General features: G+C 34.8%; 1 protein-coding gene across 1 annotated transcript in view; it reads left to right on the top strand.

Moving 5' to 3' along the window:
• Positions 1–16,985, top strand: part of CFAP47 (cilia and flagella associated protein 47) — a 271,615-nt gene that overhangs the window by 89,073 nt on the left and 165,557 nt on the right. The window contains 6 exon segments of the mRNA XM_050332181.1: positions 400–488; positions 1,795–1,881; positions 7,115–7,191; positions 8,289–8,434; positions 14,284–14,392; positions 15,305–15,531. Of these exon segments, the coding sequence (XP_050188138.1) occupies positions 400–488; positions 1,795–1,881; positions 7,115–7,191; positions 8,289–8,434; positions 14,284–14,392; positions 15,305–15,531 (735 nt within the window).

The following is a 16,985-nucleotide window of genomic DNA, read 5'->3' as shown; positions in this document are numbered from 1 at the left end:
GATAGTGTGTAGTGTTAAGATTTATCCCAGAAATAGTCAGAGCAGATATGTGTGTGATACAAATGGTGTTTATGTGGTTCTTTTTTTTGGCTTTTTACACTTTTTTCCTCTCCTGACTCTCTGTGTGCCATAGGAATAGACACTTATGTTAGAAAGAAAGGTTGGGGCAAGAAAAAAAATAGGGAACATGGAATGATAAGAAAGGAAAAACAATGATAACTTCATTCTTGGCCTTGTGTTATCATTTGAGAGCATTTTTAAAATGCAGTGAAGTTTAGTGCATGTTTAAAAATAACCAAGGGTCAATGTTTCTGTTCTTCCTTGTAATATTTTCCTGTTTGTTTATATACGTATTTTTGCAACTTTTTCATATAGATATAATTTTTTGTTCTCTTTTAGGGTGTTATAAAGTGCAAATCCCCATGTTATGAGATGAAGAAACTTAGCCTAAATGTTACTAATCCCTTCAAAACTGATGGCATATTCAGGTAGACACTGCTGTAAAGACAAATCTTTAATGATCATGCTGTTTTATCCACTCTTTTCCATAATTTTCTTCTTCTTCTTCAAAATTTAAAACCTTGAGGTTAAATTACAGGGATTTACGTTACCAAAATTGTTACAAGTACTATGAAGTGGAAGCTATCATAATGAATAAAGAAAATAAATAAGCCTTAGTTGAAATCCATCTCAGTGTCAGCAATAAAGCTGAAGCTTTAATCAAATGGAGTTCATGAACCTTGCTTGTATTTTTGTGTTTGGCTGAGGTCCAGCAGATTTACAAAGAGAAACAAGCCCTGTTAATTAATTGTTGGTTATTTTTTCACCCAATCTGTTTTATCCTGCTGTTTAAATTATTAAGCATGCAAAAGAAAAAAAATGCCTTTGCCTTGGGGCTTGCATCACTGTCAGTTAATCTGATTTTTAATTTGTATTCATCATAGATGCAACAACTGCAGTTATAAAAGTTGCTTTCCTTAAACGAAAGAAATAGAGTGCTGTGCCCCTTTAAAATATATTTATGTGATCTGACTCTTTATTTTGTCTTTCGTCTATAGAACTAAGCATTGGTTCAACTCATTCATTTATTTCCAAGAACCATCTTCCATAAGATTTTAAACTTGCTTTTTATGCAACATGAATATACATGTTGCATAAGTTGCAAATTAAATTTCTCTTTCCCCAACAGAATAGGATTGGTCTATCCAAATAACAATAACAATGCTGTTACAGGACTGTTTCCACTTCTCCAGGAATACCCTCTGGCATAAGCCTTGTGTGTAGGAATCATATGAGTTTATTTGGCTTCTGTCTTTGTTTTTTGTAAGTTCTTGAGGTGGTCAGTGACGTTGCCTGTAATCAGTCCTACAATTTGGATAACTCTCTTGGAAATAATTGATGAAGTGATGAAGTGATTTAGTTTTATGTATGTCACTCAAAAGCTACCTGACAACTACCAGAAGTAATTATCAATCTGGCCAACATCTGAACCATTAATCTAAAATAAAATATTCTTTGTGTCATGTTTCCAGTGATTTCAACAATCTAGTGTTTCATCAGGGGTTGTATTGTTTACTTAGACATAACACTAGGAAATGCATTTTTTGATACCAAGAAAGTAGCTCTTTTACAGGAAAACGGGGGTTAAACCACGGCAAGTATTTTTTAAGTATCTCCAATTAAAAATAATAAGCTTCTTTACTAAGCCTGTGTTTAAAAGTTAGAATAAACTGAGTTTCATCTTCATTCTGCAAGTTAAAAATGAGGTCATTATGTGTACTTGCCATGCTCCAGGGTCATTTTGCTGGAATCCCCACGTAGTTTCATGCAGCCAGAGCAAGTATATCAAGCCAGGAAAGTAAAGCAAGAGCAAACATTCAGGTAAGTTCCAAATAACAGTTGCTAATTATAAGACATTGAATTATACAATTCTATTAGTATTACATATTTGTGTATAGTTGTGTGCCACCTGTTGTAGGGAGTTATAGGTTAGGGTGTGGAAATATCATAGAGGATGCCCAGCCAGTCCCCAAGCAGCGATTGTTGGCTCCTGGTCAGCTCTGCCTGGTTTGTATACTGAGCATGATGTTCTGTGGTTTGGAATATCAGTTCAGCATTCCTGGCCATGCTCCCTCCTGGCTTCTTGTGCACCTGCTCCCTGGAAGAGCATGGGAGCTGAAAAAAACTTCGATTTAGAGTAGGCACTGCTCAGCAACAACTAAAACATCAGTGTGTTATCAATATTTTTTTCATCCTAAATCTAAAACACAGCACTGTACCAGCTACTAGGAAGAAAATGAACTCTATCCCAGTCAAAACCAGGACAGTACTGTAAAACCCCTTTTAAACAGATTGAATAATTCATTAATTCTTTATTTGATAATTTAAAATGTTTCCCACAACTTGAGTCATGTAGTTTTTAAAGCTCATATAAACATTCAAAATCCTGAGACAGTTATTCAGTGGTTATTGAGAAATATTTTAAACTACTAGCTCTTCAGTACTGGAGGTTGAAATGTAATCCTAGGGATGGTCCAAAGCCATGTCATGAAATGCAGACTAATTTCCAGTTTCCTTTTGAAAAAAAAAAGAGTGCAAGGAAAAGAAAAATTTAAAAACTGAAAAATAACGACCATTTCAATATTAAGAAAAATTATACACTTATTTTAACCTAAAATGATTTTCTTAAGTGTAATTTATACTATGCTCTCTACTAAATTAAATGTGTAATCGTTATTGATATAGAAAAGGATTTTTCATCATCCTGCATATTTCAGCTCAATTTATCCCTAGAACATAAATCAGTCTAAATAGTGTAATTTTAGTCACACATCACTCTTACTGAAATTGATTTGAGGGCCTTTTAAGTCTTTAGAAATCTGCAGTACTGATTTGCTATATTTTTAGATGTTTCTGTCATCTGTGATAACAGAAGCCTCTTAGGTGCTTTTTTTTTTCCAAAGTTTTTCTTCTTGAATGGAACAAACTTCTGAAATTTGTGTTAAAAAACTGGTATATGTGCAATTCATAACTGATCAGTAAGAAGATTGCACCTGCAATCATTTTTATTCTTTTGATAAACCCAGAAAATGCCTTCTGCAAAATGATGTCCCTTTGCTCTAAGTGCTCCATAAGCATAAAACTACTGTAAAATCAGTGTTTGCCCTGTAGGTAATGCTGTCTACGTGATTGATGTCAGGACCAAATCATGCAAATGATGACTTAGCCATCTGAGCAGGTGCAGGTGGGCTCACAGCTCCTTCTGCATCCTCATTCTGTGCCTCTGGGTGTGGCAGACACACTTTAAACCTCACTATAACAAGCTTTACTTGGCAGGTGACCTTCTTACCTACCAGCTTTCCCCTCTGGCAATATCACAGAGACCCAAAATGGTGACCTTCATACCAAAAAGGAGACCAGCCCTTTGGTCACTGTGACATGGGCTCATCATCCTGTGGCTGGAAAAATGGCCCAGTCTGCAGCTAGAGCCCCAGTGAGTTATATCCTTGCTGGGACACAGGGCTGCCTAAGCCAAAAAATCTAACAGTAGTCCCTGCCACTCAGTGGTGCAGGCAAGATCTCTTTGTCCATGGGGGACTGAATGGTGTGTGGTGAGAAGGGCAGTATTTTTTCATCCATTTGAAGTAATTTTTCTTTGAAGTATACTGTGATTCAGTGATACGTGTGCCTGGATTTTTTTCAAGTTATGTGCTTTTCTGTGCTTTTCCAAGCCCTTGACACTTCAATTTTTATCCTTGGTCTGCATCTGTATGCCATCATGGTCCGCTCACTGTGGGAGAAGGAGAACCAGGTGGAGTGAAGCACAGCCCAGAAATTATAGTGTAAAACTACCCATAATTTTAAAGCATGTTGACCTTTTGAATGATGTCCATTAGCAAAAAAAAACCCCAACAAATGATAGTAAAAGTTCAAGGTTACATTTAATAGCTATTTTTTCCTTCATAGATTTCCCTCTGTAAAATTAAGAAGTGGTAAAGATATCCTAATGATTCACTAATAGTCCTATTCTAATACCATGACTAAGCAGTTTAGAATTACAGTGTCCATGAGTCATAAGGATGGTTCATGATTACACAAGACTGATTTTCAAAACAAACTGTGAATGTGGATAAATATTTTTACATTAAAATTTAACTTTAAATCACAAAAGGAACACTTAATGAATGCATTTTGAATCAAGCTTTGCACTGTATATAACTTCTTAATGTTATTTAGCTTTTTTTAAACCAGAGGTAGTATCAGGAATTCTAAATTTTTAATTTTCTGAATTTTATTCTTACACACAGGGCTGTTCTCAAGCCATTCATTCCACATTTTCTATTGATACTGGGGATTCACCTGGCCCAGGTTCAGCAAAGAGACGGTGTATTTATTTTTGTAAACATTTTATGGCAGCTTTCAGCTGTTCTGCCTAATCCATTTCCTTATTTCTTTGTGTATTGAAAGGGGATATATTGAACCAGACTATGAGTATTACCAAGCTTCTTATACCTTCCTGAACTTTATTCCTTTTGCTTTTATTATTGAATGAGATGCTATTTCCTTTTGTTATGGAAGAATGAGGCACAATGTTCATGTCTTCCACAACACAGTTTTGTTTCCCATTTCTTACCTGCAGGTGCTTTGTTCATTGATGTAAGAAAGGAATTGATACAGAGGGAAGTTCAATACCACATTAAATCAGCCTAATGAGTTTCTCTGTTGTTCAGCTCTGAAAATAGGACTTATTCAATGTATAGTTCACACCAGTGAAGAGCTGTAGTGTATATCCACTTCCTATTATGTTATTTTTTTGTACAGCTTTTGAGCTATTTGTTACTTTTACAGTGATTCTTCAGCTGCAGTCTCTGTTTTTTCAAGCATGACTTAGCATTCTCATTCAAAGATAAAGCATTGTAAGAACTTATGCTTTATAATATAAGATACTTATTTGTGAAGTACAGAATAAATAGTATGTTGCATGCTTATAACTCAGAGATCATTTTCCTTTCTGAAAAATGGCCTTCAAGTGTAGGTATTAAAATACACCTCCAGCGTAACATATTCTGAGAATTTTGCAAGTCCATTTATTTAAAGTTGTAATTTTTTTCTTAGCCCAGCAAGATTAACTATTTATTTTAAGAGACCCAACATCTATCAAATACTGTATGTAATAATTGTTTGCTGTATGCTGGTTCATAAAATTTTACTGCTAGGGGAGAATGACTTTTATGCATGGATAATATCAAACCTGAGTCTTGAGCTGAAGCTCACAGTATTTTTTTTAAAATACATTATAGTATAGTTTTCAGCATCTTTGAGCTCTGTGCTTGTTGTAAATTAAACAAAACTCTCCTTCCATAAATGTAACTGCACAGTCTTAATTCCTGTCAACAAGGGTAGACATTATTTGTGAAGAAAGGTAGAGAACTGTATAAAGTCACACCAAGGAAATATGACAGTCAGGAGCACAGTTTATTTTGAGGGAGGTTTGGGAATTTAGAGGAGATTTTGTTCTAAGCTGGTTTTTTGGGGTGTTTGGGTTTAGTTTTTTTCTTTTGGAGAATACCTGTTCTTTTCAAATACACTTGAAAAGCAATGTTGTAGTGAAAAGAGTTAAGGTGTTCAGGTTAAGATTTATCCCCTTCCCCTTTCTTAGACAAATACTTGGTTACATTAGGTTTCTTTTAAATGATTAACCGCAGTATTATTTAATATAGGTCATTCCTGTAGCCTTGGTGTGAAAACAGTGCAGAGAGACAACCTTTACTGTTCCTGGATTTACCTAATCCCATCTTCTCAGGGGCTATAACCTTATGGAAATGAACGTAGTACATGAACTAAATTAACTGAAACAAGAAGAGAATTTTGGGGTTTTTTTTGGAGAAGAGCTTCTCTTATGAGTTTTGATGTTTCCTAGCAAGATCATGCACTACATGTTAACATGGGGATTTCATATTCCTAATTCCTGACTGTGTGCTATGAAGTTCCCAAATACTTACTCAAAGAGCCAAGAGTAAAATTAGCCTTTGTACAAAAAATCGTGGAAATTTAATTTGTCTTTATTCTATGAGCAGAAACATTGTAAACTATGTGTACTCAAGCAAATTTCAAGTGGTTGTTTGTTTTTTTTTTTCAATAATTCTTGTGAAGTTAAAAAAAAAAAAAAAAGACAAAATCTAAGAAGTAATTTAAGGAAAAACCATTTTAGGTAATTTCAACTCCAATATTAAAAAGATATCGATTTTGACAATGGCAAATCTAAGATGCCAAATTCAGTCAGTTTGGAAATCAGCACTGTAAGAGAAATGATTTACACCAAGTAGGGATAGTGGCAACATCAGCCACCTATTTTTTACCACAAAATATGTTAATATTCCACTGTCTATGTTGCACTTTTTCTGAAGTAATTGTGTTCTGCTTCCTCTAAGAAAAAAAAAATGGCTCACAATTTTTAAGTTATTTGTATACTATTGATTTGTTACAGTTTGTGAATCCCTGATATCCAAAATTGTGGGATTCTAGTGGGATTTTTTCTGATGGATTAGATCTGCATCTTGAACTTGCTGGGTTAAATTTAGATCATTCATCTTTTATTAGGGTTAATGTAAATATTGATATTAATTCATTAAAAAAAGGGATATCTTAAATAATAGAAGAATTGTCTTTCCTAATAAATTTCTTAAACATATTGCTGTCCTAGGGCTTGGTAAGGTTAGGTAACATTGTATAAAGTCACACTGATTTTATAAGGTGTGTTATGATGTCTTTATTACTATTACAGTGTGTATGTTGGACTTAAAAAAATAATTTAAAAAGTATGCAAATAAGTAAAAATAATATGCACATTTGTATTCAAACCTGAGTTTACAAATTAGATGCTAGTTAGTTGAAGGAAGGATTTTCTGGCTCTAATCTAAGTATGAATAATAACTCAAGTGGAAGAGGGGGTGCTTAACAATATTGGCTAAGTAAATGGTTCCCAAATATGGTGTTTGTTTGGTTTTTTTGTCTTGAAACTTTTGCTTTTCCAGTATTTATTCATAAAAATGGAAAAAGTTATCTATTAACAATCAAAACTTTCAGCTTTATTTTTTATTTTTTTCCCTTTTAGTTCCGAATGTAATATATTAAATTCAAAACATGATGCACTGCCTGAAGATTCAAATGAAGAGAAAAACTTAATTTGCCGTAAGTACCTCAATACAGTACCTCATATTTCACTATAGTAGAAATTAGATTATCTACATAAGTAAGATTTTGACATGTAAAGTGTGCTCAGTGACTATTATTTATAGTTTTCATAAAATGTTGGACTAAAATTGTGCATCACACTCAAAAAATTAGCCTAGGAAAGAGCAGGCTCCAGGGTGACCTTTTTTTTGACCTTTAGTACCTGAAGGGGCCCAAGAGAGAACCTGTTGAGGCATTGTATACAAGGGCATGTAGTGATAGAACAAGGGGTAATGGCTTTAAACTGAAAGAGAGCAGATTTAGATTAAATATTAGGAAAAAATTCTTACTGTGAGGGTGGTGAGACACTGGAACAGGTTGCTCAGAGAAGTTGTGGATTCCCCCTTCCCTGTTCTATTTATGTGGCCAGTTTGGTGTAGACTTCTATGTGATCTCACTCATTTCGATTGCCTTTAATTTCACACATGTTTTAAAGTCTACTGACCTTTCTAGAAAGCTGACCAGAGAAGCTTGAATGATGGTCTGGTTCTGCATTTTCAAATTATGCTTAGCAGATGAAAAGCATGCAGTGAGAAAGTAGCCAGATTCAGCTCCAAGATTCTTTAGCAGCATAATGCTTCTATGAAAGCAGTGCAAAGAAAACAAACTTGCCACTATGCAGGTTTTGTCCATTCTAGAGGATTTCAGGCTAAAGCATAACGTAGTTACTGCTACTGAGAGTGAGATTTTTTTTGCTTAAATAGTAGTAAATGACACTCTTCTTTCAGATGTGAGTAGATCTTTGGTTAAGGGCTACAATTCCTTAAGGAATTTTTGATGGTGAAAAGTGTCTGTTTTCCCCAGTTTTGTTTCAGCACATAGAATAAGAACACAGGTAATTAGCAAAATATATTTAAATAATGCAGCATGCAATACTGCAGCTCATTTATGCAACTGTAGCTGTAAATACTGATTTTTAATTACAGGTGTGTCCAAACACTGATTACTACAGAATGCTGTATACAGTATCCTTATATTTAAACTCATGCAGCTACTTTATTTTATATCTGTGCTGTTATATCTAAACATCCACTGAAACAAACTTATTTTAACAGCTGTCCAATCCAGCCTCCTGCATGAGTTCTTCAGTCCAACGGAAAAACTGTTCTTGAAAGGAAAAAGTTCTGCGGGCTTAGATATTCACTTCCTTCCCTTTAATCAGGAAAAACGTTACTGCACTGTCCTTCTGGTTAACGAACAGGTAAGAATTAAATGTGTGTTCTGTGAGTGTTAATCATGTGATAGCTTATTCAGGTAAGAATCAAGTCATGTTTGCCAAATATGTGTGAGTAAGGTAAATGAGAGCAGTGTCATGGAAAAGGACATGGTTGATGGCAAGTTGAACCCCAGCAGCCAGAAGGGCCAACCGTGTCCTGGAGGGCACCAGCCGGGCGAGGGAGGGGATTGTCCTGCTCTGCTCTGCACTAGGGTGGCCTCACCTGCAGTATTGTGGCAGTTTTGGGCACCATGATATAAGAACAGATATTAAACCATTAGAGAGTGTCCAATGGAGGCAACGAGGATGATGAAGGGCCTTGAGGGGAAGCCGTGTGAGGAGTGGCTGAGGGCACTTGGTCTGTTTAGCAGGAGAAGAAGAGACTGAGGGGACACCTCATTGCAGTGACAACTTCCTCGTGAGGGGAAGAAGAGGGGCAGGCACTGATCTCTTCTCTATGGGGAGCAGTGACAGGACCCGAGGGAATGGCCTGAAGTTGTGTCAGGGAGGTTTAGGTTGGATATTAGAAAATGGTTTCTTCACCCAGAGGGTGGTTGGGCACTGGAACAGGACCCCAGGGCAGTGGTCACAGCACCAAACCTGACAAAAGTCAAGAAGCATTTGGACAACACTCTTAGGCACATGATGTGACTCTTGGGGCTGTTCTGTGCAGAGCCAGGATTTGGAATTTGATGATCCTTGTGGATCCCTTCCGACTCAGGATATTCTGTGATTCTGTGAAGATACAAATTAGCTATCTACATATTCTAAAGTAATGCTTTTTCATGCATGTGCAATTATAAAGACATGATTTATGTGCTGATGTTTGGAAATTAAATTATCTTTTCTTTTTTTGTGTGAAAATACATTATTCGTATAATTTATGAAAGAAAAATTGGCTTAAGAAGTTGTTGGGAGATGTACATAAGATTACAGATTTCAGCTAAGAAATTTAAACTGAAGTTTACTGCCCTTTTATCTCCACATAATTGGAGTTATATGAAATGCTGCAAGCAACTTTTCACTGTAAAATCATTACAAATAAAAGTAATACTGCAAGGAATGTTATTTTGGTGGCTTTTTTAGGTAACTGAGGTTCAGTAAAAGGAAAAGGAATTTACATAATTTGTCTTGATGTGGGAGAAAGAATAATGCATAGGCAGGGAAAGTATGAAGTCTTTACTGTTCTGTACTTCTCCTTGTATTTGTCACTGTATTTTGGGTATGCTGTCAAAGTAGAATAATAATTTTCCTTGTTCTGTCTCTTTTTAAATTTTTCTGTCATTCCAAGTTCCCTTCAGTTCTTGCACCAATGCAGGTAAAACTTTTGAATAGACTGCACATGAATACTGACTCCACAACTTCTCAGTTTCTCTTGACTCTTGTGGTCTGAGTTTAGCCTTATATACTTAATTGGAACTGGTTTCATCAAATTACCAAGACCTGGTTTTGATCAAATTTTAGAACTTAAAATCTTGCAATCCATCTTGTTTGATGTTCCTGTAATCCTTTATTCTCCATGGTTGCAATCTTATTTCTGTGCCATTAGTCCATCTTTTCACCTCTTTAACCTGTCTGCTGTTCTTCCTCTCCAGCTGTCAGCGCTTTTCAGAACCCTGTTGTTTTTCTAATCTTTGTTTATGTGTGGCTTGCATTCTGTTTCTTGCTTTCATAATACTACTTCTGTGTTTCAGATTTCCCTCTGTGTAATTACATGCCTCTGCCATTCTCTCTGCTACATTTTCATGATTTGTAACAATGCATCCAAAACTAATTAACTTATTGTTTTTCTCCTGCACGTTGTCAGCTTCCATATTTTCCACTATTATAAAACCAGGAACTTGTGCTATGGTCTAATGTTTGTGTGTTTGGTGGGTTTTTTAATTGTTTAAACAGGACTTTGACTGTGCCACCTGGCCTACTTAATTTTTTATCTTGTTCATAAAGGAAAAATAAAAGTAATGCAATGATGCCCAAGCTTGTCTTTCTGACCCTGTTCATTATTTATATTTATTTTAAGAAAGCAAACCATATGACTGGAAGTTTTAGGGAGTGTACAGTTCTCTTGAGTTTCTTGAAAATGAACAGAGATAGAGGAGGGATTTCCTGTCAAAGTCTACAGTGAAATAATGAGCTCTCTCCTCATTGGCAGAAGGAATCACCCACAAGGAGGATGTATTAATGTTGCTGCCAGAGAGATAGCAGTCTTTGTGGATGGCTCAATGCAAAATCAATTCAGTACCCAGCTTCATTCAAAAAGAGAAATTATGAGGAAAGGAATACACATCAGCATGTGAAACCTCAGTAGAACTTTCTAAAGAGCTATAATATACAATTTTTGAGTATTGTGTGCAGTTCTAGCCACCTCAACAAACAATATAATGGAGATAGGGGAAAAAAGGACAAAAACAAGGATAATCAGAAGGATATAAAAGTTTATTTTAAAGGAACATTAGGTCCAACAGTTTTATTCAGTGAAATACCTAGACAGTCTCTGGACAAGGAAGACCTCAGCCTACTGGTGTCTGGCAGCAAATCTGAGAAGAATCTCTCTTTATTTGATGGGATTTTATAGTCTTTCTTTAAATCTCTGCTACTGGCATTTTCCCTGTGTGAATGTTTATTTATTAGAAGAAGAAGTGTATGTCCCTGCTGAGAAGAGGAGGCTCATGGCTACAAAGAGCCTGGAAACTAAATAATATAGTGAAGTGAAGGGAAATTGAGACATGTTAATGGAAGAAAAGTTAATCTGAGAGATGTGGTCAGAGATGTAGGACAGTTATACTTCAGGTGGAAAGGGAAAAATCCATTCCTGTCAGCCCCAGTGGTGATGTAGAAACACCTAAATTTAGACATGTAGCTACTAGTCACTGTTCTTAACAAAGATCTAGTTGACCTTTTCATGGCAGGAAGCATTAATGCCTCAGAGAAGCTGCTTTTAAGTCCTGTATGGTAACTGTTTCTGGAACACCTTGTCCTTTCAGCTTAGCTGAGTAGATGTGTTTAAAGGCTGCTGACAGTGCAAAATTTTCGATATGCAGAACCTCAGGAAAATTAAGTCCATCCACATAATTGTATAATTTGTAAGTAATTGTATTAAATCTCCTAGAGAAAGATGAAACTGCAAGATAGCTGAGATGATTTTAGAGCTGTACAATAGTGGCACAGGAAAAAATTGGCTTGCTTGAATATTGTGTATATGGCTGCAGTATTTAGAAGTGCAGCTACCATTCTGTATGATAATCAAATGACTTTATACAAGTCTGACTTGTTTCATTCAAATATGGGCTATATATAAAATCTAATAAATAATTTAATTTAGCATTTCTGTGGTTTCTTGTTACTTATCTTTCTTTCCCTTTTTTGACAAATAGACCAAAATAGGAATCAGAGTAAGACTGCTCCATCATTACAGTCAATTAAGAAGATACTGAGATTCAAATCACTAGACTTGAGTCTGACTAGGAATTCTATCCATGTTGCATCAACCATATATCTGTAATAAGAGCAAGAATATACATGGATTCAAGTTTTTTGGCCTACTCAAGTATTTTGCTTAAATTGTTTTGAAATAGTCTTTATGTTAACCTTTCTAAGGTTGGAAATAACAGCACAAGCCATTTTTAACATTTCTCAAAGGATTTGTTTCAGTATTTCATAGTTGTTTAAGGAAAGTTGAAACTTCAAGTCCTCAGATTTTTCATGTAGATCTTTTCATAGAAGACATTATATATTGGTTAACATAACTGCGGTTTTTTTCTGTGTCTTTGTTTCTGGGAGCTAATTTAAATGTGAACAGCCTGGAGTTTCACTGATAACAATACATTAAATCATAGTCTAAGAGTGCCAGTCCAGACTTTCACAGCTAAATGTCTAATAGGAAATGAAATCGTTTATTGAGAAAACACTTTGCTATCTGTTGCTTTTAATTACTGGCTTGCATGGACAACTGCAAATTCCTGGTAGCTATACATTCTTTTGAAATATCAGCTAGCAAGGGGATTAGATAAATAGCTAATGGTAGTTCAACAGCTATTTCATTAACTATTTTCATTAAGAGTAAACCCTGTATGATGTTGATGCTTTCCTGTTTGTAGCTGATAGAAAATGGAAATATAAAACATTAAAACCATGGCTACACTAGCTAAACTCTCTAAGTACAGGGAAATACCCTTTCTGTTCTAAAGCATTAGGAAAAAAAAGCAGCAGAAGGAAAACAGGATTTGCATTCTATGGAGATCAAAAAGCAAGAATTCTTCAAAGCAAAGAGGAAATTGGGGAAGTTTGTTCCTACCTGTAAGCATATTGATGTCAGCAATGCCAAGTAAAGTAATTGATAGTAGAATGGCATCCTAGCAACCAGCACCTTCATGAAATTAGTTGTAGGTGTTCAGAGCTTGTTAACGGTCCTTATGGAGCCAAATCACTGTGTCAAACAGGAATAATTCCTGTTTAAATTGGTTCCCAGGAGTGGCTATTAGTTTGTGTGTGGGAATCCAATTTTGCTGTAGATCTCTTTAATCCTTCTCAAGGAAGATTTGTGTGAACTCTTGAATCAAGGAAGGGGAGAAAATGCCATCAAAGTTGAGTAGCTTTTCTTCTGCTGGGTCAGAAATATAATTGCACTGTTTTCAGCCTTAACATAAATATCAAATGAAACTACAGATAAAGAAAAGAAAAAAAAGTAGGGTTTTCTTATGTAGTTGAGAAATATTAAAAGGAAAACATTGCAGTGCTTGGCAGATGCACTGAATTCTTTAAATTATGTCCTTTGTATCTGGAATGAACACAGAATATGTGTTTTTAGGGCAAAGTTTTAGAGAATATGGTTTATGGAAATAAAGAGATGAACTTCTGTGCGAATTGTATCAATTGTTGCAGAGGCATTTGGTCCTTTATCCTGCCCAGTAGAAGCTAAAATTTTCCATGAAAAGTTTGTGGTAAACAAAATTAAGTTATCAAAATGATAGTTACATATGTTAAATCTCCTACCTAGTTCAGGTAGATATATAGGTACCTAACCTAGATATCTTTTTTGTTTGGGATGATCTGACTGTGGAATTTTTATTTTCATGAGTGACTTTCATTGAATTTATTTTTCTAAAAAATACTTACCTGTCTTTCATTTGCACCCTATTTTTTCATTTAACCTATAATTCAAAGTGCTATTTCTCTGCTAATTAATTTGTTATTTCCTCTATGAAAAAATACTGTATTTCCTTGTTCTAGGTCATATTTTTATTTACTTTCAAGCTTCTATAGGTTTTTCATTATTTTGGATTAAATAATTAAGATTTGTTAAATTTACTTCTTTTTTTTGGAGAATTTGTACATAATGCTCACCTACTTTCACTTCTGCTTTTTTTTTGTTTTGTTTTCTAAGAGAAATGTTTCTAGCTCAAAATTATTGTAAACTTTTTAGAAAAAAGTTCTAAATAGTGAAGAACCATGAAGGTAGCTCATGAATATGTTTAAATTATATGTAGCTGTAGGACATAATTAGAATTCACTTTTTTTTGCTGTATTTATGGGTCAGATTGCCCTCATTCAATTAAACTGTATGAGAGTTGGAAAGGATTCAGCTCGTTGAAGTTTCTTGACTTTTCAGATTTAATATTCTCAATTAAAGGTACTTTATTATGATAGCATGGCTTGAAGTTATCATTTTCTTTTATTTAGACATAGTTTTAAAAACCAGGTCTCCTGAATGTGTAATTTTTTTCACAAGTCAGATTTTAGCTGTTACTAGCATATCTTTGCTTTAACTTTTAATAGTTTGCCTTCTGTTGTGTGTGAGTTGCTTTCTGAACTGTGTGTATGTTCTTGTGTTTCAGATTGGAGAATTTGTGTACCTGATAGAGGGAACAGGTGATAAACCTTTGCCTTCAGAATTGCCTGCAATGGATAGCCCAAATGTTTTGCATACTAACAATAAATTAGAAGGTACAGTGAAGAGAAGGGAGAAGAGTACCAAAGAGCAAATAATTGTGTTTTTTGTAAATATTCTTTTGTTTCCGTGGATTTTTGTTAAATTTAATTAAACACACGTGGTAAAAACAGGTTTTTTTATAGTGAAGTGTAAAAAATATATTATGAGATATATATGAGATATTTCTTTTAATGTTTTCTAGTCCATTCTCATCAGAGCATCAGCTGGTTGTTGGTGATTTTCAACTTTCTTGTATTGTTTTCAACATAGTCTGCATAAATATTTTTTGCTTTCTCCTTCAGAATATAGGTTGTTATACAGATGAATCAGGACAAGTCATCTTTACCTAGAATTTATGTAGTTTTAAAACACATGAGTTTTCTATGCAGTGATGTGATTTGACAGAAAATCCAACACTTTTGTCTTCAAACAGCCAGTGATAAACTCCTGTCAGTCCTATTTCAGAAACAGTGTAGCTGTTATTTGAAATAATTTCTGGTGGTTTCTTTGAGAGAGGTTGTAACATCATCTAGAGGGGTAGAAGTGTGGCTGTGTTGTGTAGTTAGCAGAAAGACTTTAGTAAACTTTTATTAGTCATAATATTGTCACTAAAATCTGGGATTTTTTTATTAGCTATCAAAAACAGCTTTTGGGTTTGATTTCAGTCTGTGTTAATTTTTATGTCCGATATGTTGACAAATAAAGAAGTGTTATAATATTAAAAGCATTATAAGCATAAATAGCATGTGCTAGATTAATGGAAATAAACATTAAAGGAATTTTGTATTCTGACTTTTCTCTGGGAATTAGAAATTTTAAATGCTCTAATCAGTTCCACAAAAAAAAAAGCACTGGCAAATGGGTTGTTTGGTTCTGTCTTGCCTTTTTTGTTTGTTATTTTTTTTGTTGTTTTTTTTTTTTAACAGATCCAAGTGCCTCTCAGCCAGTTTTATATTTGAAATGTAGTCTTGGTCAGGTTCTTGAAGAAAATCTGAGGATTCCGTTGATCAATGAGGCAAGAGAGAGGGCTCTGGCTGTGGCTGCACAACAGCAGATGTCAGCTATTGAACATGAGAGAAGATTGATGACTGGGACTCTGCAGAGCAGCAGTGTTCGAGTTGCAACTGCTCTGTTAGGGCTGTCCAGAGTAGAGGTGAGAAACACGTGTTACTGAAATGATTTAGTTGTTCCTGATCTGTAGGACTGTTTGGGGTTTTTTTTTATGTTTGAGGAAATAGTGTGAAGTTGTGGTTTTTTCACACACCTGTAATCTGACAGTTACTAATCCTAATTCCCCTCAGACTCTGCAATATTTTACATCTTCATTCTGAAGATGCTTTGTCACTCCAAGCTATTAAGAAGTGCTTCCCTTAAGAAAACTTGGCTGCAGTTCAGAAGAGCACTAACATTTTACTTCATTTGGCTTCTGAAAAATACCTAGTCATTAAAATTTTCTTATTCTATCAGATAGGTATTTGTATTAGTATCCTTATGCATATTGTTTGAGAAATGAAAATTCTCGAAGGGCTTTTTTTTTTTTTTCTTCTTTTTAACAATAGACTTTGAGAATAAACAAAAGGAGCAGGACAGACTTTCTCCGCTCTTCTAATCAAGGTTGTAATTTCCCTTGTGAACCTGATGTTGCCTGGCCTCAGACATATTGCTGGGTGGTAGTGTTGTTCCAGTTTTCCAGTTCCCCCAGTATGGTTCCCAGTACTAAGAGAAAAAAAATTTCCCTGGTGATTTGATGTTAATAGATTTATTCCTTTTGTTTAGAGATGAGTTTAAAAAGTAATATAAGACAAATTAAATGAGGAAAAATTACACAGTAACTTGAATCTGTGGTGCGTTTGTAGTGGGACAAGAATTGTAATCATGTAACCTAGACTCAAACAGTTTCCTTTGGGATTATAGCTAATCCACTGCTCTGGTAACATTTTATCAACTTTTCATAATTGAAGTCCCTTAATATCACAGTCACTTAGAAAATACTTGATGAAAGGTCTACCTGCTCTGAGGCTGTGGATGGGATCACAACAGAACATCATAGGAACACTCTTTGTACCACTAGGTATACTAAGATGTAATATGAGTTCTAAAGTCACATGTATCAAAGAAAACTGGAGGATGATTAGATTAATTATTTTACAAAATATATAATGGTGGATACTAACACTGAATAAATTATCATGTGAAAAGTGAAACTAATATGAAGAAATAAGTATTTTGCTCCATATACAGAAAGTCTTAGGCTTCCTTATGAGAGATAAAATGAAGAAGTTCTGCTACATACTGACATAAAAAAGAGTTTACACCCCCCCCCCCCAAAAAAAAAGAAGCCCATCCACAGCTTCTGTGGTTCAATGAATTAATTAGGCTCACGAGGTCCTTTGGGACATATATTGTAGGTTAGAGATAAATCTAGAATGTCTGAAAATCTGTTACTTTCTTTTTGATTCATATTCCCCCTTTCTACTTTCTTCCTGCAGGTATAATTCTGTTAGACAATAGGTAGACAGAAGGGAAAATACCCTTACATTAGTACTACTTGGTCAGTTTTTTACCTGTCAAATTGAAGAATAAATAACTAAATAATTGCATGCTTTT

Source organism: Myiozetetes cayanensis, unplaced genomic scaffold (assembly GCF_022539395.1).
Source record: "Myiozetetes cayanensis isolate MyiCay16 unplaced genomic scaffold, myiCay2020 scf5-8, whole genome shotgun sequence".
Lineage (NCBI taxonomy): Eukaryota > Metazoa > Chordata > Aves > Passeriformes > Tyrannidae > Myiozetetes > Myiozetetes cayanensis.
Note: the sequence above shows the minus strand (reverse complement) of the source record. Positions and strands in the feature narration are given on the sequence as shown.